The sequence below is a fragment of the Colias philodice genome, chromosome 5 (assembly GCF_061535455.1).
Source record: "Colias philodice isolate Cphi_HAF_F1 chromosome 5, ilColPhil1 Martin Lab GWU primary, whole genome shotgun sequence".
NCBI classification, from domain to species: Eukaryota; Metazoa; Arthropoda; class Insecta; order Lepidoptera; family Pieridae; genus Colias; species Colias philodice.
Window position 1 is genome coordinate 5,527,085 of NC_143090.1, and position 23,661 is coordinate 5,550,745.

Consider the following 23,661-nt stretch of genomic DNA (forward strand, 5'->3'; position numbering starts at 1 on the left):
TGAAATATTCATTTATTTTACATAAACGACTAAAGGTAACGTTATCTACATAGGCATTATTTATAATTAATTCTTAAAGTATATTTTCTATAGATATGTTATATTTACAGAGAAACGTCGACAACTCCAACCCCAAACTAAGGGAAACTTAGGTGTCCTTTTAAGAACAATATTACACATAATAATATAAATACTATTTACATTCAATTAAAAAATATACTTTTAATTAAAGGAATTTTGAGTTAGAAACCGTAAATTAGAGCGAAAAAATAGTACTTTCATATTGTTAGATAATAGTTAAGATTACTAGTCGAGAACGTATTTTTTCGAATGTAGCAACTTAGTTGTTATAATATATATTTTTTGGTTTGGAGTTATCGATGTTGTTTTTAATCATCTAATAATTTGACTACTGTCACATTTATTGAAACTGAATTGCAATAATTTTATGTTACAAATGTTAAAAATAAATCTTCTATAGATATGGGTTGACAAATTCACGTAATATAGCCGCACAGGTGATTGTTGCTTATACAGCCAGCAGAGGGTCTAGACTATAGACACTCCTTCAGAACCAAGTTTTCAGAATGCATCCTTTGAATGTGCCAGCATCTCTTACTCTAAAGTGATTTTCATATTTTTTTATGTTGAACATTAACAGCTTAACAGATTCGTAAAAAAATATTGAAGATATTACGTAATTCTTATTTTTGTTACATAATAATTGAATTTAAGCTAAGTTTATTAACCATTTATGTTACTATTTATGATTTAGCAATTGAATTTAAGCTATGTTTATACAAAATCTGTTTATGAATGTAAAAAGCACGTAATATTGTCTTTTTTTAGAGAATAGTATATACATTTTTTATGTAAAGGTACTTAAAGTATGTAGGTACGCTAACATTTAAAAGTTTTCATTTTTGTTTAATGTTGGTACTGAATATAACGATGTACCGTGTATATGCATAAAATAAAACAATTAATTTTCCACATACTGCATGATACACAAATTTATCTAGTATGTTGTCGGTTATATTGACTTATCTACACAAAAAAGGATAAATCAATACTTAGAAATGACAATAAACAAGGAAGAGCTATTTTTATTATAGCCTCTATAGAGTCAGTCTATACAAAAGCATACCAATTTATCTTGCTTAACAACGTTGATTTATTTCTATAGATTTTTTTGTTTACGTAATGTCTTTCTAAATTGCTAAGTCTATAGAAATCCATCTAGTCCAACCACAACAACGGAATATTTTGTACAAAATAATGAGATCAGATAGATGTATGGCACGTTATTCATAGAGTCTATCAGTCTTTTATAAGAATAATTATTTACAATCTGCCTTTAAAACAACCTAATACTTCAACAAATTGAACAAAGTCACAAGAGTGTCAACGGCACTTACAGAAAATACTACGACTGGAGTTATGACTAACGAATGTTACAATGGAGCCGCAATAGGTTTACAACCAGGATCCAATCGTGTGCAGTTTTCGACTATTTTTGCACGAGATCTCTCAAAACCATTTTGCTCATATTGCGTTGTCAGACTTCACTATTCCGGAATTTTAACACAAAAGAATAACGAAGATACGAGATATTTCAAACGTCCTTTTACATTCTAAGGTATTCTATATTTTATACAATGCTATGACACAAAGCCTCGTATCACTGTTCTAATATTTATTAATGAAAGGTGTTAATTAGTTGAGAGTCATTGGCACTATAATGTTGATACATACGTTTTATGTCAGCTAATAATTGCTAAGATTAACGTGATGAGAATATAATGTTCTTGGACGGCTCCGCTACTCGAGGACTGCGTTGAATCGTAATCTGGTTGAAATAATAAGAATTATGAGAATTTCTTATATTATCTTCTATAATTGTACAAATAATTTCACTAATTGATAATGCAAACTTAATTAAATGAAAGCATAAGCAAAAAGTTGTGCTGTAATAAATAAGTAGGTAAAACTTGTAAATGTTCACAGGCTGATGATTGTAAAAGTATAGTGATCACTCATAATTGCAATCAAATTTTTAGATAGTTTTAAGTGCCAATAATACATTATAACTCACCAATATCTTTCCATTCCTCGACCTCGTAGTCCCCGATGACTCTGTTTTCAGCTGAACTATCTCGCCAACGATTTCGATGTTTACCTGGGTACGAAAATATTTAATGTATCAAAAATAATACCAATATTGCTCTTCTAAATTTATTTCGGCAAAGTATTTCGTGCCACAACAATATTATAAAGAATGAAGAGGAAAACCCAAATCTGTAACAATAAAAACGCACATTATAAGTCAAAGAGCAAACAAAATCGCTTTCCCACAATAATATTACTAACGACCCAATTGTACGGAAGCATTGGGCGACGGAGGCAAAACCAATAAATACAAAATCCACCATCGACCTTTTCTGTTCGACACCTACTGACGATGAATGTATAAAAGGCACGTGGGCCCGACCGAACTTTTGACTATTGCTCGTCTAATCGTGGTTTACTCGGCTATATCGAATTTTCAATTTTCCCAATAAGCATTCGGACAATAAAGGGTGGATCGAGACGGACATGAAAAATTAATTCTGAAATTGTCAAACACGGCTGAAGGAGGGTTTCGTTAGAGACTTTCTATTTCGACATTAATTATGACACTGAAATTATTTTAAACGCCCAATCGGAGTCCAGTTAAATCTGTAATAAAATTGTTACAAGATTTAATTGTTATACTTCTATTGTTTTTACCTTTTTTCTTTTGTGGAAATGTAGGGACGTAGTTGATTGTTGTACTTATAGTTGATGGAGCTGGTATTTCTGTGAATTAGATTGTTTGTTTAGTTTGCAATAGCAAAACATTCTCAAATGATGAAAACTATCACTAATTATTTATTACTAGGTTTCCGCCCCGCATAGTTCCCGTTCCCATGGGATTTCCGGGATTGCGTCATTTTCCCGGGATAAAAAGTAGCCTATGTCCTTTCTCGGGTATCTAAATATCTCCATACCAAATTATTATTATTGAAAATTGGTTCAGTAGTTTAGGCGTGATTGAGTAACAGACAGACAGACAGAGTTACTTTCGCATTTATAATATTAGTATGGATTTTTATTTTGTAATTGAATGCGACTGTCTTAGCGAAATGTGATTGTTAACTCTAAAATACTCCTTCCAATACGACTCAATAATGAAAATAGTTTCAATACCATACTGCCATAATATTTCATCGGATGTAACCTGGTTATGAATAATGAAAGGATATTTTGCACTTAGCTCGAATGAGAAGCTAGAATGTAAATAGACATTACCGTCAAGTCGTATAAGGCCGTCCGTCTCTCCGAGGGAATTCTTGGCGACACAGCGGTACGATGAGAAATCTTTAGAAGATACTTTTCGAATGATAAGATTCATCTTACGGCTGTAACCGTCGTCGTTGAGCGATGTGATATATTTGTTTCCTGCAATAAAATATGATCATATCGATATCAATATTTTTAACTTGAATTTTTAATATTAGGTATTACATTTCGAGATCTTTACAGATCTTACAGTTTAGATTTTAGTAATGTTAATTTCCTTTTTAATATACTTAATAAGTGTTATTTGGATTTAAGATTGACCTTCATTCTAAGAAACATATCCTTAATTTTTTTTTAATAATCTAGAAAATATAAACATAATATTGAGAAATAAATTTGGTACAGAATATATGACAGACCTGATATAATCATGTCGCCTCTGTCCGTGGTCCAATAGTTGATAGACGATGGATAGGCTTCAGTGTGACACTCCAACGTTACGTCTTGTCCTACATACGCAGCTTCCAACTGATTTGGGATCGATAACATCGGTGGGACTGCATCCAAATACGTTAATAAATCACCCTGTTAATAGCTATAACGCACTATGTGGTGATAATAAAACGCTTATTTATGAAATGCTGCTTATCTCTAGGTGGTTAAGTATAATTCAAATAAATTCAAACTCAGTTAAGTAAGTCTAGTAGTCGTCTTCTATTACAGTACCGAGTTGATGTACGTAATACAATTAAGCACGGTAGTTTTGCACTCGTCAGCATTGACGACATTTCCATGGAAACAGAGATTCCAAAAATAATCGTACCTAATCTGAGCAGACTTATTACGTCCAGCGAAGTACGTAGGTATTTTGGATTTCACCTATTTAGTTTAATCACAGGTTTAATATTAAATACAAGAAGAAAATAAACTGGCGTCATATCCGTTTTGAGAACAAACGCAGCTGTACTAACTTGAAATAATATTTTCTGTAAAATTATAACAATGCAATTACAAACCTGCATTGTCTACGAAACTTTTGATATTGAAGTTACAATTTAATTATAAGGAAGACTGCAGCTGTCAATTTCCCTGTTATAAGTCTACAGATTATATTAAGCTTTTATATAGTTCAGATGCGGGCGGATGGCTAGGGCAGCTATAATAGAAAATCACGGTGAATTCATCAGGAAGTCTCCTTAGTTAATCGAGTGAAAATTACGTGAGAATTTTACGTATCCTTTATGAGATTTAGAGAGCTGCGAACGTGCTGAGATACGGAATGTGATTTGGGGGAAAGAAACGTCCCATTAGTTTTCAGGATGAAACGTCCTCGGCGCAAGCGCTCGGTTAGAGATAGTATCGCCATTATCGCCTTCTCGCCGTATTCAAGTCAGCATAAAGCTCTAATTGGGCGCAATTACGAACGATCCGACGGAAGGCACAGTCAGGTAGACGTTGTGTCCTCGTAAATACTCGTTAACGGCACTCGCCCCTAGAAAAAAAAATGTGTGCGTGTACTAGAGTACACACGTAAGAAGTGAAACTTCTTTATGTCCTTATTTTTCAAAAAATAATTTACTATATACAATATTAAAGAAATACGTTAGTCACACGCTCGTCGCTACCTACTTAAATATTTACACCGGCCGCTGCTGCAACCCGCTCGCTTCGCTCGCTCGGCTCGTGCGGTAGTTCAAAAGTTGACCTAAGATGCTCGTCGCTTTGCTCCTCGCTACCTATTTGAATATTTACGCCGGCCACTGCCGCGACTCGCTCGCTTCGCTCCTCGCTACCTATTTCAATATTTACGCCGGCCACTGCCGCGACTCGCTCGCTTCGCTCGCTCGGCTCGTGCGGTAGTTCAAAAGTTAACCTAAGATGCTCGTCGCTTCGCTCCTCGCTACCTATTTAAATATTTACATGCAACTCGCTCGCTTCGCTCGCTCGGCTCGTGCGGTAGTTCAAAAGTTAAACTAAGATGCTCGTCGCTTCGCTCCTCGCTACCTATTTGAATATTTACGCCGGCCACTGCCGTTTTCAGCTTATAAAGGATTTCGACTTAGGCGGATTTTGATTGGACAGAGAGTTTGAGGTTTATTCTTATAAATTTTGAATTCATAAAATTATAATAGAACACCTGACACCAATCAAGCAAACACGTGTTTACGTGAGTCATAGATTTATTATCGTATACTCCTAAAATGTTTTCTAAGAAACAATAGTGTACTTACTTACATTGTCGGCACGTTCTTAAAGTCGGTAACTTATTTTTGTTCGAACAATAGAGGTAATAAATTCCTAATGATCAAGTTGTAAAGGTTGTAAAATAAAAAATATTCTATATTAAAACGTATATATAATATGTGCGTCATTAATTTCTGACTGTTTCGAAATTTGGTGCAAAATAAAATAGTGTGTAAATAAAATTTGTAAAAAATCAATAAAATAAAACAATTGAGTAAAGATCTATAGGCATATTATGTATGTATTTATACAAGATATGTATATTATATATTTATACAGGGAACTTCTCAACGTGTTATCTATGAAATTATACTTTTACTCAATTGTTTAATTTTATTTACACACTGTTTTATTTTGCACCAAATCTCGAAACAGTCAGAAATTAATGACGCACATAGTACATAATATATACATATTAAGACAGAGGTTAAGCTTAAATAACTTGAAAAATAAATAACATGATCACGCCCACGTGTTGGTGTTTTAAAAAATTCAATCAAAAACTGAGGTTAACTTTAAATACAATTTTAGAAAAATAAATACCACAATCAACATTCAAGTATTAGAAAAAATTGATACCATAATTCCACCCTCGTGTTAGTGTATTGAAAAATACAATCAAAAAGTGAGGTTAATCATAAATAACATAGAAAAATAAATACCATTATTACACCTAAGTATTAGAAAAATAGATATAATTACTTATTTACTTTTTTTAGAAATTCACTGGAATTAGAATTAAAACAAACCCTTTGATTTTGCTGATCACTTTAATATAACATGTATATAGTCACGAGTAACTACGGCGTAACGCAAAAATGTCACGAGTACGGCGTAACGCAAAAATGTAACGCGCGCGGCGTAACGCAAAAAATGTCTCACAAAATTTTTGTCCACCCCCGATAAAGAAGTTTCACTTCAATAATATCTCTAAACGCTGACTCTTAAATGGAGGCAACGACGGCGAGAAAGTATTCACGTACGTAAGAGCGGAAGCGTTTGAGGTAAACTTAATAGGCGAAATCGTTGCGTCTCTTAATGAAAAATTGGTATGATTTTTATAACTTATCATTATTACATTTCTATATTCTTCGTCGTGTTTTTCAAATTTATATGTGAAATTATAGCGTTCATATTTATTCGTGAAGTTCATAACGAGGGCTTAAATAATTAAATGAGGTGGTGAGAATGTGACATGTGGTAATGAAACATGATTGTAGGTACAAGGTGCTAGGTATAGCCACAGTATAGCGATCGTACTAGTTGGAATGATATTGATGTCTGTCTGTCAGTTTAATCGGTTCGTATGTAGCTAGCTATAGAGAACATGCTAGTCGCTCAATAAGCTTTGATTAGAAACATGAATCTCCGGCCAATTCAGTAGAAATTGACAATAGTTCATGAAATAGATGACGTACTAATAAGTTTAACCGGCCTAAAGCTGTAAGGAGAGAAGATATTAACTGAAAAATATAAAATCTATTAAGATTTTATATTTTTCAGTTTAGTTTAGTTTATTTAAGATTAATAGATTTTATGTTTTTTAGTTTAGTTGAGTTTAGTTAATTACTGGCACTGGTTAATATATTTTGTAACCAGGGTTTTGTACCCCTATTAGGTACCTTCAAGTTTTTTAAGCTTAGTAAGAAAGCAAATTAGTGATTAATTTATACGACAGTTAAACAGTTTATACGTAAGCTTAATCAGTATTTTACTACGTGGAAAGCCAGTGGCAACAAAAATCAGCTAGTGAACTCAATGTATTATATTTGAGAAAACTAAAAATACTTGATGCGTAACGTATTTTTAATTTGATGGTTTAGTTTGAAATAAAACAAAAAGAAAGATTACAATTAACTTCTAATGTAGTACTTACATTGAACCATGAGAACTACTCGTTTGCTGATGGATGGTGGGACGCCGTTGGATGCTATACATAAATAAGCACCCATGTGAAGACGTGACACTTTTGATATCGTTAAGTTTTCACCATCAACCACGTTCACTGTAAATAAACTAATAATATAAGATTCATACACAACATCAAGGAAATGTCATTCCTAAATCGTATTTCCAGTCTTTGTTTTGCGCACAACTGTAGTCGCAAAACTATTCGCTCTACGTTATATCAAACATGCTGCGAGGTATGAAAAGGAATTTGTTCGACGAAATGTAAAAGAAAATCTAATACAATATTATAGCGGACAAATTCCGTTTTCAATTTCTGATTCAATCTTGTAAATATTTCGACTATGCGAAGATTGTACAATTGGGTTGTGTTGAACGAAACGATTGGTTCAAGTTGTCATTTCGCCAAGAGGTCGCTTTACAAGCCATTGGTGTTTCAAATTTGTTTAATCCAGAACGGAAACATAAAATTCGTTCTACGCGAAATTATACCGCGAGAAATAAATCTAAAAATGTCCGCCGTTTCCTTTTATTTTTGACAATCTATGAACTCGATTTGTTCAAGTATATTCCGTAGCCCTCTCACTCGATCTCAAGCTTGTACTTTCGCGCTTCAAAAACTTCCCTTTTTCCATCTGTTTTGTTTCTTTGCGAGTGAGCTGTGAGTCTATATAATTATCGTCCGGAGAGGATGTTTTGACCGGATATTTGTTAAGAAAATTCCATCTTGTTGCGATTGTGTTATTCGTAATAAAATATATTTCACTGAGTACAAAAGGAAATAGCTTAGAAAATTGTATTGTTCGTTTACCTGACTCGCCATTACAGTTGAATTCTTGGCCGTCTTCCCGTCGCCACATGACGTACGGTTCCGGATAGCCGGTGGCCCGGCATACCATCGTGACATTTGTCCCCTCACGTACTACCATGTCGGTGGACGTCATGTTGTCAATGATCATTGGTGGCACTACGGTTTAAAAGAAAATCACGTGAATTTACAAACTTCGTAATTGAAATCTTAATCAGTTTCTTTTCTTTAATAAACTGCTTATACCAGGTATATGACAAACAGTTATTTATACACTGTTCTATTGGAAAAATACTTCAATGGTATTAAACTGAAATGAACTAACCTACAACTTGTAAATAGCCCTTCCTGGAGCGCATGGGGTCAGTGTTGACCTGGCACATGTACCAGCCGCGGTCGACCTCCTGCACGTTCTTGATGTGCAGGTACCACGAGCGGTGGTCGTTGTACGACAGGCTGATGCGCGGGTTCTGCGTTATGATGTTGTGGTGGATGCTCAGTATTGTCTGGGTATCCACTCGCACCCAAGCTACCTAGATTAAAATTCAAGATTGTCAGTAAAATGAAAGTATTTGACGTGGAAATAAATTCAAAACAATATTTTATCGTTGTTTTGTAGTTTACCTATTTTTTATGTAATTAGCGTATGATAAAATATAAGTTCATCAAACATCCGGTAAAATAATGAATAAATAAAGCAATCAATATTGTTACGCTCAAGTTCACTTTACATAAACCAATGTAACGTTATTAAAATTATTTCAGTTCTGAAAATGGGTTAATTATAACACATTCCACTACTTGTAAGTCTATAAATAGAATACGTATATCGAGCCCTCTTTACCGACGATGCCTCTTAACCTCACGTGGATTGCTCTTAGTGAAAGAAAAAATATTTACCTACAGAACAGTTTAAGATCTGAATATTCATTAAGTGGATAAGACTTAAGGGTTGAGACTTTAGGGTTAATTAAATTTTTTAAATTATGAGCACCACATGAGAAAGACATCTTGTAAAATATAATTTGGCTTGATATACTTAATATTATGATGATGTCTTTTCTCAATCTGTTCTTATCAGAATGATTGTTATAATAAATGTCACTGTAAAAATAATATAAAATAAAGTTTTGTAATTTAATTGTTTACTTCGATATATTTTAACAATAGCTTACATACATTACAAGGCAAAGAAGTTAAAGAACCTACTTATAAAAAATTGGGTTACGTTTAGCAATAAACAATAATTATATTTCTAAGAATTTGGTTTGAAATGAAGGTAAATATTATGTAGGTACAACTATTTATTTATCAGAATTTAATTTCTTTCTTTTTCGATTTATAATGTTTGTTGTTACTAAATAATAATAACATTACATAAATTATCCTTTACATCACACGACCGTAATGGAGCTCATAGAAAAAATCACGTAGTCATTTCGTATTCTGCACTATAATTCACAATTCCGAGCACACAATGAGGTAATTCAATAATCTCTTTGTTCCAGACCACAATGGTTCACAGAACGCGAGCGTGGACTTATTTATTCGTCAAAGAATATTAAATCGTCTTTAAAACTCTCGTCCTATACGCTTCATCCCTGTGAAGCTAGGCAATGGGTACGAGCCATTTCTTTTATGCTAACTGAACGTCCCAAAGACGCTAAGCTTAGACGATAGCGACCAATGCTTGAACGTCTTTGCAATACCTTTTTATTCTCCTATAAGTATATTTAATATCTACAATAATTATGTTATAAACAGCTTCATTTTATGCTCGCTGCTATAGTTCAATCGAGAGTATTACGTTTTCAGCAGCTTTTCCGCGTATTTGCTCTGTGTACATTAGCATGTTCAGCTATTCCTCTATTGCTCTCAAAGCTCTATGCATATTTAGATAAACAAACTATGAGGTAACATGTCCTGTATCATTTAAATGACGTCACAGTTAATCTTATAACCCAATAGAAATTTTATATGCTACAAATATGAAGACATCAGTTGGATTGGAGCAAAAATGTCTTGAGAGTATGCCAGCCCTGTTACAGCCGATTTTTAGATTTCACCAATCTTCTTTTTAAATTTACAATCTTAAACGTATTTCTACACTTAAACGCATTTTCAGTGTAACTTTTAATAGTGTAGAGAAAAATGGACATAATCCTTTTTCTAACATTAAATCTGCATATTACACGCCACTCCAATTTTCCTAACTAGCCGTCCTGCATGATTAATAACTGGCGAATCGTTTCAGAGCAAAGTGATATTAAGTTGGCTTGTTAAAACTTTAGTGCGTCGCACGAGCGAAGTTGTATGGAATTTCAGTTACTATGTATCCGTTTATGCAATTATAGTTGTAACTGGTCTCTCAGTAGAATATGTAATGTGGATCTTGTTCGGCTAACTTTGATGAATGTGGATTCAATCATCTGTTTGATTATCGTGCTTACTCGGAAATCGCTGTGAAACATGCGTATGCAGCGTTTGTTTACATTTCTCTTCTTGCTTGTATTTCTCCTATTAAGCTGTGGATCTCTGACACAGCTGGAATGTTATTTAATTTTTAGTTTATGTATATTGTATATGTTTTTTTAAGTGTAGCATCTGTATAAGGTACGATGGGATTCACATCGTCTTTTTGCACAAAAATCCCTAAATAAATGAAGATTAAAAAAGCTGCTGTTGCATAATACGCAAAGAAATGTAATGTTGTATTTTAATATTAAGTTTGGTGATTATTTTAGTTTATTGTTGATTTATTTTACTATCTATTAGGTATGTAAAGTACAATTATTATCAATTTTGAATACCATAAACCTATTGTTTATTAGGTGACTGTTTAGCATCTATCTTTACAATGATAATATTTAATAATGCAAATCAAACAACGATTTAATCCTCCAAGCTAACAGACTAATACATACCATAACATCTTAGTTATATTTGATCAAAATATGTTAACCCAACGTTTGAATATCCAAACTTCCCAAGATGATAATGCGATAGCACAATCTTAACAGCGGCAGTGAATTTTTATGGACTACATAGCGTTATTACATAGAAAGGAAACAGTGATATTGTTATTTGTTGTTTTCGATAAAAATGATTATGCATTTTCTTATTTATTATTTGAATGATATTGTAATGTAATATAGTTTTGACCTTTTGTTGTAGTGAATAAATGGATTAATTTAATAAGAATACAATGATGTCTTAAAGGACTTTCGTATATATGTATATAATATATTGAATAAAGAGGGGGTTATTATACTACATTTCGCATAAGGATAAATAAAAGTTTTTATAGTGTAATTTTTTCTAATGTACACGATTTTTAACATATTACTAGAACGTACGCGATCTCCAAAAATAAAATTACATTTAAAGACACATTAGGCTTTAGGTTTCACATGAATTTCGTGATAATAAAATCGTGTACCTTATATCCTCTAAGGTCCTCCACCACGCAGGCGAGCAGCGCGTCGCGTCCCACAGTGACCGTAACATTCGGAACCGGCTCCACGAACCGCGGAAATAGGGACTCTGAAACAAACACGTGATAATATATTCCATTCTATATTGTCCGCATTTGGCGCTTTTTGTTGTTCCGTTACATCGGAAACCGCAGTAATATCCCCTTTTTATCAACGCAATTTTATCTTTGTATAATTTATTGTCATATATTGGACTCGGTTCAATTATATTACAGATACATATACATACTAGTACCACATCTTTATTATGTATTTTACACAGAAATATCTAAGTTCTTCTAGCCTCCATACTTCTAGCAAACCCGTGAACAAACTTCAGAATTATAAAATGAAAAAGAACCACCCATTCTATGAGAACTATGGCCAGAGGTACTTGATGTAAAAGCAAAAACAAGCAGAAAAGATTTTATGTAAATGCGGTATACATGTCGATATGAGCGATGTTTCAAAGGCTACAATCTATTTAGGATAAACAACCTGAGACATGGAAAAATATCCGCGAATGATTGATGAGGCAACGCGAATAGAACAAATCCATCCAGGGCCCATCAATCTTGACTGTACAGAGAACGGGCTTCTTGCAAGCGACGTCTACGTCTCTAATGAAAGAAGAGCTTACCGAGCGCGTACAAACAATTGGAAAATGTTGTTTCTAATATACAGCGTAAGACAGATCGTCTGCGGCGCTTTTACCGAACTCGCTAATACGTAACGAAATTATAACATACGATCTTTTCTATACACTTCGAATTATAAAAATTCAAGTTGTTTTAAGCTCATCGCCTTAAAAAGGATTCCAAAAACTCTTTACATTATTTATCCTCATGGAAACTACAATGTGGTTTAAATAGTTAAAATGATAAATTTAAATGGTGTTGTCGAGCTTGGAAAATATTTTAAAATATTCGAGCGACTCAACGAATTCCTTGGAATATTCCTCGTAAAAAATGTGAAACAATTTTAAGGTATTCTTTGTAGCATTAGATGCCTTTCAAAATGTCAAAGAGGTGATCAGTTTGTTTTTTTTAGTTCTGATACCCAAAAAGTACACAGAGTTGAAGAAGTGACCGTAGCCGGAAGAGGAAACGCCTGACTTGAACGCAATTACCCTGTCCGTGTCGAGAGAAAATAAGCGCGACTTTAATTTAATTTTTAATAAGCTTAAAGTACGTTTCGTAGGTTAAACTTATTAAAATCTCTGCTAATTGCTTTATATTAATTTATTTCAATTACAATCTATTTAATGATATGTACCTATAATACGGTTATTACGGATATTATATTTAGAAATTAACTATTTCTAAATATAATATCTTTAGTATGTTTATACTTCAATGTATCCACTAATAAATATAATTGCGTTTCAAATTTCAATGTGTAATTTACTTCATTAAAGTACATGCTGTAGTTGTGTTTTACGATGCCACGTAGAATGATTTACCAGGAGCTGTATAAAGAGCTGTTCCATTGGTTAAATATAGGAACTGAGTTGGTAAGCAAATGTCATTTGGGCACTCGAAATTTGATTACTTAACTGCCAGTGTCATCAGGTCAATAAGTGTTTACAGATGCACGCGATGAGTCCAGTCCTCGCCGCCCGTATTTACCTAATTGCCATAGTCCAGTGCACTGAGACAAAAGTCCACGTTCGAGCAAATTAGATTCCGCGAACCCCGGCTCCTGTTTCGAATACGCGAATCCCCGCTTACCTCTTTTAACGTAAATTAACTGCCACAGATTACGGACTTGAAATTCCAGAACAGTATTCCATTTTGCCGGATTGTGATTATTGCGAACTTGAAATCTACCATCTTCGATCGATTAAATATGTTGATACAATCAATCATTTTATAGAACGCAGGACTAAAGTTTTTAGTGATCGACAGTCATTCGACAGACGACAAGTTACAGACATACTTGATTATTATTATTTATTTATACTGGGAAGTCCCAGTGTCAAAAATAAGCAGTTCGTTTCTATTTTGAATTATTATTTTGGAAATAAAAGCGAGTCTGGTTAATGTGAATCGTTGAGTCTCATGCAGCGCTACCGCTTCGATGGTACATTCATGAGTATCGATTTTATGCAAAATGCAACAAGATTCACTTGAACGCGCTTTCGATACGTGTTATTTGGAACACCTATGTATCGAGCAATTACGTCGTATCGATGCTAGCCCATGTAATGGTTAGATACAGCATCAGCCGATCGAGATCTGGGAAACAGAGAATTGAAGTAATCTATAAACATGACGCTCAATTAGCGACTAGCGCCTTTAATGAAACTATCGACCCTCGCCTTAGAATGAGATTTTAATTAAACTTTGAAACGCAGAAAGTAAGGTACGTGTACAGTAAATTATCGTAAAATAATTTAAATTGAAATCTTTGTTCTCAATCTGTTTTATACGATAAAGGAGGAGTGTTTGAAAAGTACAATGTTTATTTTTGCGGTACAGTAGCAAGTTAATGAATCATCAAAGTAGCCAACGTGTATGGCATTTCATATGTTTACATCATAAAATATTAAATTTGATTATTCTTTGTTTATCGTCAACGTATTGCACGCCTCATAAGCGAAGCGTTGAGGTGGGTACTACTGTCACTTCGCGCAAAACATCTGATTTTTCAAACTTAAAATGTCTTTATGTATCATACATTGCACTTGTAAGATAATACATACACACACATATTAAGAAAAAACACTATTTTTAACGTTCATGATATTTTTGATGTCATTTTTGTTATTTAAACTAGTTAAAAAACAGTTTAAAAAAGTTCTGTCTTGGACGTCCGTGTGTCTGTATGTGCGGATCCTTTTTCTTGTTAACACGATAGCGACCGAAATACTTTACTAATCGAGTCTTTTTTTTTCTCTTACGCTTGAGTATGCTCAGGAATAGAACCCTTTCATTTTTCAGGGTCTGATTCGATGTGGTTTAATTGTTATTAAATAAACAAAAATAATAATTAATAAATATTTATTAAAAAAAATTATGAGGCGTGCACTTTTGGATTTTCCAAATTATTTTAGATTATATTTAATCCCTTATTCCATTCACTTGCAGAAATAAAATAAGGATTAAATCTTTTAGAAGTTGTGTAGTTATTAAAGTTGGGAATGCAAGGCTCTTTAGTTCCAATTCGAACGACAATGCGCTGCTTTCCGCATTTAATGAGACTATTGGAAATGTTCTCAGTATTTCAAGTATAATAGTTTTAGCTTTTTTACCAAGGAAAGCATAAACATTGATTCAATATATACATTGAAAATAGAGAAATAGCCAATAATCAATCAATTTGATATAATATGGTCTATGTTGTACCTTATTTTTTATTCAATAAATTAAAAGTTACCGAATAATTAATAAAGGCATAAATAAGAAGACTGCATGATCGCTCCAAAAGTAAGCCTACCTATTCACCAACTTTTATTAATAATAAAAAGGAAATAAATTCAGTTTCGCCGAAGTAACCATGTTTATTTTTACACTGTTAAATTCATTGAAATTAATTATTGGGATTTGCTACTACTGAATTTTTAATTATCAAATTATATTATTAGTTACCAATCGCTCAAAGTTTGACCAAGTTAAAGTTTAACAATGAAACTTTTATTGCTACATCTACAACCGATAACAAAAGTTAATATTGAAAAGAATACTCTTTAAGTGCCTAATATCAACTCGGTACGATGGTTATAAGAATATCTGCATGACAGGTTGGCGTTATATTGCTGTTATAAATCAAAGATGGCGACTGTGGCGGTGCGAGCGTCGTGCCACCTCGCAGGCGACACCAATCAGATGCATAAATTGTACCTGGGCACCACCATGTCTATTTCACACGCTAGCACCATTCTTACGTACTTTTTGTTACTTAGCATTCTATCAACTAGCAACTTCTTATAAACACTTTTTAAAACAATTCAAAATCAATTTAAAATCTGACTAATTTTAAGTTGTCAGATTTAAAAAGAGAATCTCTAGTTACGTAATGCAATTATCGGATACATCCATTTACTAATTGAGCTGGTAAGCGATCTATTCGCAAGCAAGCTAAATAAAACTAAGGAGAAAGAATAAACACACTCGCAGCATATCGTTTATTCGACAACGGAGAAAAATAACATTGGGGTCAGCCAGCAGATTGCGAGAGCGAAACTTTAAAGCGTTGAGCACACCGTCAGCACGAGTGCCTGACAATGGTTTCCGGCTCATATCGTCAGATTGGAAACGCGAGACGCGAAGGTGAATTACACAATACCGCGTGAGCAACCACATTTTCCGCATTTAGTTCGTGACTACGATGCATCGCTGTTCAACCGTTAATAAAATACTATTGTGGCGCGGAAACCGCACATCGAAAAACCGGTAAACGTCGCGTGAAATGCTACTGGTGCCGGCATCGGCATAGACATCAAGAAATATGGCAAACGTTGCGCACATACGAAATATATGGCACTATAGGAGCCCGTGTCGACCCGTGCCGGCCTCTTCGACTTTTATTCATGCTTTCCTTCTATCATTATGATTTCAAAATAAAGTGCCAAGAATGGTAATAGGAAAGTATTTTACTTCTGGAATATTTTAATATGCTAAATTTCAATTCTAATTTGTCACATTTTATGTTTTGTGTCGTGCTTTCTTTGATTGAGTTTAGCTTATTAGATAATATAATATGTAGAACAAAATTATTTAACCTACATTTATTTGTCTTTCTCCTTGTTTTCATTATATGCACTATACCTCTAATGTATGTAAATTATTGACAGATGTACCTACAGTAAAAAATACATCTTCTTCAAACAATTTGTAACTACATGGACAGTTCTTACATTAGCTGATAGCCTTCAATACTTTTACAAGAAATTGAACATCGAAAATAGACGTTCAGATTTGGGAAAAGAAAAACAAATCAGAGGTAGAGGAATTTGAAATCAACAGTAATCTGTGTACGCGAAAACGCGGAAGGAGATGGATGACAAGGAAAATACGCGAGAAAATTCAAAAGGAAAGCAAGGTGGAGCGGGCGCGGAAAATTGGCTTCATTAAATGTTGGCGGGAACACACAGATGTGACGTTAGAGTCAATGTACCACAGATTATTATAAACGGTGTCTATGGTAATCTAGTTAAAAACAAGTTTATGTTTGTTAAGTTGTTTAAAGAGGGTTATGGAATAAAATATTTTTTTAGAATAAAATTAATTAAAGAGCTCACTTAAGAAAATGAAAAATGTGATTCTCGAGGAAAAAAAATATGTTTTATATGATTTATAAATTCAATTTTTAAATAAAACAATAAAGTTAAGAAACCGTTCAGAAATTTTCAAATAGTCCGTTTTAAAAAGTTTACAAAGTTCCAGTCTAATTAAATATAGTAATATAATTGTTGTATGGGTCGTCTACATGAAATAAATTAAATTATACAAAGAAGCGATAATAAGAACAAAAGCTTGATTCTGACGTCCGGTCCGTATGTCCCGGATATTTTTTTTAGAGTACCGACTGTGGGCATCGATTTGTTTGTAAGTTGTAACCACATTACCGTTATATTTTGTAGCTTGGGTCCGATTTTCGAACAAGATGTAGGTTTGTTAATATATTTTAACTTGTCGATTCTACTGTAATGACTACACAATGAATTTGCTAGATGGATTACTTATTCAGGCAGTGTTAGAGCTAAATGAAGTATTATTATTTATTTTATAATAATAAAATAAGAGTTAGGTTACCTACATCTTAATTCAAACTCAATATAATATGATTAATTTGCTAATAAAATTATAGCATTAAATAAAATAAACCCATCCCTATAATTAACAGTAAACCTACACCTACGTGTAGGTTTACTGTTAATTGGAAATAATAAATTTATGTGGTGAATATTTTATCGATACCATTTTCATTTTAATATTTTTTTTAAATGTCAACATGGATATTAAGTTAATTGTAATGGTATCTATTAAAACTAACCTTTATTGCTTCAATCAAGAAGGAAATTACGTTATTTTTTAAAAACACTGCGTCAATTCTTATCTAATTTTTACTAAATACGTTTAAGATTGCGATATTATTAATGTAGGCTTGCAAAATCCTTTACCTTTTTCTGTATTCTGTGGATCCTTTGAGCCGAGCTTAATGATTTATGATCCGACTCGGTCTTAAGATTCCATTAGCCTTGTTTATATTGTATTGTCATGTGTAAATAATGTTGTATTATTATGCATTATACACGAGATTATATTTTAGATTGTATGAGTAATTAACAGAATATAGGTAGTTAACTATTTAAAAATATTGAGGACCGATTTTTTTCTATCAAAGCCAGAATTAAGTGTTTATATATGACTCAAAAAATGGCTGTATAAATTTTCATAATGTTCAATAGGTTATCTTGATGTGAATTGGTATTTATTATTATTTTTACATTGATTTCCTTTAAATTTATTAGTTTTTAAATTTGATTATACAGTTATTTGATTTTATTCAAAAAATTTAAGATAAAATAATTCATTATGTTAAAACGATAAAGAGTTTAAGGAAATTGTCGCCGTTTGGTACACATTTAGCATAGTCAAGGAATCTAAATCTAAGGCGGTAGGTACGAAGTTCGCCGGCTAGTAAATTATAAATCCGTCCCACTGCAGTACTGAAAAAAGGCTAAAAACGAAGTTGCATTATTGCATTAAAACATTGTCTGTACCGCACAAAGCACATGTGCTCCTGTAAATTGTGTATTCATATTGCGTAATTCACACGAACGCGAGGGCGTAAGTTTGCAATAATATTATGACCTTTGCGGTGTGCCACTATGAAGTCTTGTGTTCCATACCTAATTAGGCGGAACAAACTATGCCGTTCTATCCGTCCGCGTCGACGAGAATATTATGTCAAATATTATTTTAGTACACCTGCTATAGACAATTCAAATATTTTCAATTTGCATACTACATTTTATTGTACGTCTATGTATTTGAACTTCTTGAATAAGATATTATGAATTCTTGTAGAATATCTGTAGGGTTTTTTTTGTAGATATGATTGTTAGTCGTTAAGTTTGAATTATACGTAGGTTCGTTTCATAAGGATAGGTTAAACATTAGATAAGGGCATATAATTCAAACTTGCGTCAAGAGCCTCCCCGGTCCAATCTTGTTCATTTAACAACTACAATTTTTACTATAACTGGTCAAATAAGTCAATATGCCTATGACAAAGAATAAATTTATGGATCTCCGGCTTCACTGATATGAACTACGAAGGTGATCATAATATCATACCGTGAATTTGGTATCACCATGATGTTGATCTTCAACAAGGACGTGTTGAGGACCCTTTGTAAACACAACACAATTCATGCTGCATAACAAGACTCCCACGTAAAGAGTCTCAAGTGGCTAACAGCGAGTCTCATCATACATAACTGGAGAGATTTAAAGCAAGAGGTAATGCTTCAGTGTGTGGTTATAATCACCCTTCTGTGCTCTCGTAATGGGAGCATTTTTGCCTTTAGTGTACGCCAGTTTTAACAATAGCATGCAAATCATATTTTATCCAATTTATATGAGTTTTACAGGGCTCGATCCGGGAATTATCTTGACGAGAGTAAATTCGTTAAATATAAATATTAATTTTTAATACCAAAAATATTTTAACGGAATGCGGTTTGTGGTGAATATGTATCCTTTTAGTTATTCATAAATTTTCCGAAAAATAATATGACCTTTTAACGTCATTCGACACGCATGAACAACCATTATGTTTACGTATATGTATATATGTTAATTTTGTGGACAAATGAAATTGCAATATAAGTAATTTTGTGCCCGCAATTATTTATGCGAACACAACCAACTTCGTTCGTTGGTTTATTTTAATTAAATTGTCAGAAATATTTAAATAATTTTCAAAATAGTCTTGTGAAATAAAAATAAGAAATTGTATTATTGATAGGTTGCCATGCAGTTTTCGTTTTTAGGGTATTTCTTAATAAAAAGCAATTACTAATAGTTTTCTTTACCAAGCAAATTCATAAAATACTGATTGTGTTTATTATTTCTATATTATATGGTCGATATTAATTAAAAAATTCGTCTGTAGGAGGCGTTATTGAAAAAATAAGAACTTTACGTTTAGTTCTAGTTCTTGGAATAATCTGTTTTTACAGAGAAAGAAAAAATCCTTATACTCGCCTACACGATCCTACGTAGTGTCCGGTCCATATCTGCTTTATATTTTTAATAACGGATATTTGCAAGTTATAATTAATATACTCTTACAAGATTATATGATACTTGTAATACTTTATCATTAATGTACCTAGTTAGTATAGTTTATGTAGTATTAACATAATTTGAGAGATAGTTTAAGAGAATAAGTTTGCTTTGCAAATTGCAAAATATGCTATTATATTAAATCTGCGAAAGCAGATAGCATAACTTTTAAGAATATTTGTTGTCAACTTTGTGGATCTTAAAGTCATTGAAAGTTATGAAGCAAAGAAGTAACTTCTGGCATTGCGGTCGAGTAACTCAACTCGGTCGAGGCTTGTTTATGTGACAATTGGCGTACCAATGAACTCGCACTCTACAAAGTTGTAAAGGCATTTCGAGCTTACACAAATTGAAGCATAGCACTGCCAACTCACAAATAATCATACACGAGGATTCTAGGTAAGTTTCAAAGCAAGCAAACGTGGAAAGTTCATTCAAGTTGGTGCTGATAGTAATTCACTTTGGAATTGCGGTCGAAACGTAAATGAACAGTGTACAGTTGGCTACGCCGCAATGCATTGCCCTTTGCGAAAACCGCGCTTGTGCTATTTTATTATCTTTGAATTGCATTAAAACGTTCAATGTTTATACGATGTTCCGAACATTACCATTAGTACGGGTCTGTCTCTTAAAACAATGCGAAAATCGTTGTAATTAAGTATAGCATAAAATTAATTAATGAATGAAAAGTTGACGAGGTTGACTCAATCCGCAATAATTAAAATTAAATTATATTCAATATTAACTCAGGGTGCTATTGTTAACCAAATGTTATAAAATGATTTGTATACAGTAAACAAAGACCAATTAATATGTATGCAAAGGGCGATTAATAGTCATATAAATTGATCGAAATCCAATTCTCTTTTGAATATTCTATGGCTCATCCAGCAAAAAGCTAATCCGTTGAATAATGGGGTTATAGATATCGGAGTGAAACAGGCGTGACAGAAAAATATGCCAATTGTCGGAATCTATACGTTTTTGCGGATTAATAAACGGGGACAAATTCGTCTCGGCTTTCGGAATATTGAATATGATTCATTGTCCAAGGATAATGCTTAGATATTAATATATTCGGAACATAATATTATGTGTGAACATTGATTGATGCGGCGCCGAGTAAAAATAATGAAGGCGATGGATCATTAAAAAATATAATTAGAATAAAGTCTTCCATGTATGCAGACACTTCCACGCGCTTAACATAATATCAGGAATACATTTTCAAACTTTTTATTTTCTTAATTTAGTTAAAATTTTGTATATTGAGCATTGAGATACATTTTGAGTAACGATGATGACATTTTCATATTTTGAATTTTGATATAGATATTTGTATAGAAAATTGACCGCGAGTTTCCTAACAATTGTAGTAAATGTGGTTAGCTGTAGGTATCAGAGTTTCTGCAAGCTTTGTATTCAATTGGTAAAATTGTCGTGCACATCAGAGTTTAAGCTAAATTCGAGGTTAAACTATAACCATGAAAGTTTACATTTAAAGGCACCGGCCACCGACATTATTTTAACTTAAAAAATATTTAATTAAGTGTTGTAAAATATTAAACACTTGTCTTTTATATTAATAACGTCTGTTTTTATTTACTTATTAACTTATTGTAACATAAGTAATTGAAATATTACTTGGAGCGATACTTAACTTACAAACTAAATGACAATGAATATTGCTGTATATATTAGTTGTAACTTATTTTGTAATAAAAATATCAGAAACTATCTCATTGTGAGTTTTTATAATATAATAATATATAAATATTTTCTGGGTTCATTATTTCTCAATTAAAATAAGTGGGTTTCATTAGACATTATTATATTATTATCATATATGTGTTTAATTTTATATCATCTTAGTAATTATCGCGTTATCATTCAGCTACAATAACATAACGATGTTTATTAATATGGAGAAGAAAAACATTGAATTATTTATAAGTCCGGAGGAGGTGGACTTCTAATACTACCATTTTTATATTATGTTGTGTTCATTCAATATAAACATTTATATAAATATACCATATTATGATTATATTGAAGTAAGGTAAGTAGGATTATAAACGCATCCCGAACATTAGTAAAAATAAAACGGAGTTGTTAAACTCCACATATTGTTACAATATTTGCTATAAAATATTTGTTTATTTGTATATACATATACCCTAGTTTAATATTTATATTATAATTTCACTTTCACATATAGTTTAATTTCACTTTTGCTACAGCTGAAAGTAGCAGCATAGGTAGGTACTATATTAATTAAAAGTTAAACTAATATTCATTTAAATATTTTTGGAGCAATACCTAACAGAAAAGAATCTAATGCTAAATTTAATAATCTAAGTTACTAATTTTAACGACATGTAAAATTAAATTGTGAAGAAAGAGTTTCATGCTGTATTAATTAGTAGACATGTACTTGTTTTTTTTTGCAAAAAATAACGACTGATTCTTATATTTCCTAGAAAGGCTTTATCTATAAAAACAATAATAGTATGTTATGTACACAAACAAGGAGAAAGCTGAAAATATGAAGATGGATATTGTAGTAAAGCATCGCATCGTTTGTTATGATGGTTGTTTTTAGAAATAAGCTTTTAATGGTAAGAAAATGGATCAAAATATATCAAATTATTATACGTGTTTACATTAATAAAACTAAAATAGACCACAATACAACTTTACTTCTTCTATTGTAGGTTTTTTTGAATAGGTACGTGGTGTTAAAAAATAACAAAAGAATATTTAAGAATATACTTTTAACTCAAGTTTAAATAAAGTGGAAAGAAGAAAGCTGTGAGTAACAACGCAAAGTAAAAAGTTTCAAAACGATTAGATTCGTCCCACTCACTCTTTTCTTAAGCAATACAATTTATTATACAATTTCTTGATTAATAAGTTTTGTGATGAAGCATTTATCAAAGCTAACGAAATCAGTTTCGGCTAATCAACTTAAATATAAATCTAGGTAATTACTCTATAATATATTTTTCATAATTGCTTACCGTCAGCCGCCAAGATGGGACTGCTAATTGCGAAAAGTATGAAAAAAACTTTACAACACAAATCGTATCGCAGAAAGTTCATATTGGTTTAAAAATTTTACCCGATCGGCATTTTACGAGCAAACTTTTCCGACTATTGCGATAATGTCAACAGAAATACTATCATGACTTTTCCGATGCGGCAATGAAGTTCGCTCATTGATTCGCCGGCTCGGCAAAGGAATCGGTTCAATTAAATATTCATTGGGCGATTGTGGGTTGAGCGGGTGCCAGTTATAAAGTCGCGTGGCGCGAGCGTGAGACGGGCCGGCTTTTGGCGCCAAAACGCGTCTGCTGTCTCGGGGCACTCCGGCTGCCTACTGCTCGCTCCGCGGAGCCTCGGCGCTTTGTCTGCGAGCATTGTACGCTCGCGGCGCGTGCGTACTCCCACCTCGCGCTCAGATGAAAGAACAGAACATTGCCAGTATTTGTAACAGTTTGCGTCAAATTGATATAAATGGAGACGGTTTTAATAAAGTGTAATTGACTTTTGCCGACTTTGCGTCGCATTAATTTCGGCCACGCTGAGACGCCTCGGGCAGGTGCTGCGT

General features: G+C 32.8%; 1 protein-coding gene across 1 annotated transcript; it reads right to left on the reverse strand.

Moving 5' to 3' along the window:
* Positions 1–23,661, reverse strand: LOC149488438 (lachesin-like). Its single transcript, XM_089695572.1, has 10 exons — positions 23,072–23,661; positions 11,721–11,824; positions 8,607–8,814; positions 8,285–8,440; positions 7,442–7,570; positions 3,741–3,878; positions 3,331–3,480; positions 2,770–2,838; positions 2,096–2,179; positions 1–1,849 (listed from the first exon to the last, which is right to left on the reverse strand). Exons 1-10 carry the CDS (start codon positions 23,151–23,153, stop codon positions 1,764–1,766), a joined length of 1,206 nt encoding a protein of 401 aa, XP_089551698.1. The 5' UTR covers positions 23,154–23,661; the 3' UTR covers positions 1–1,763.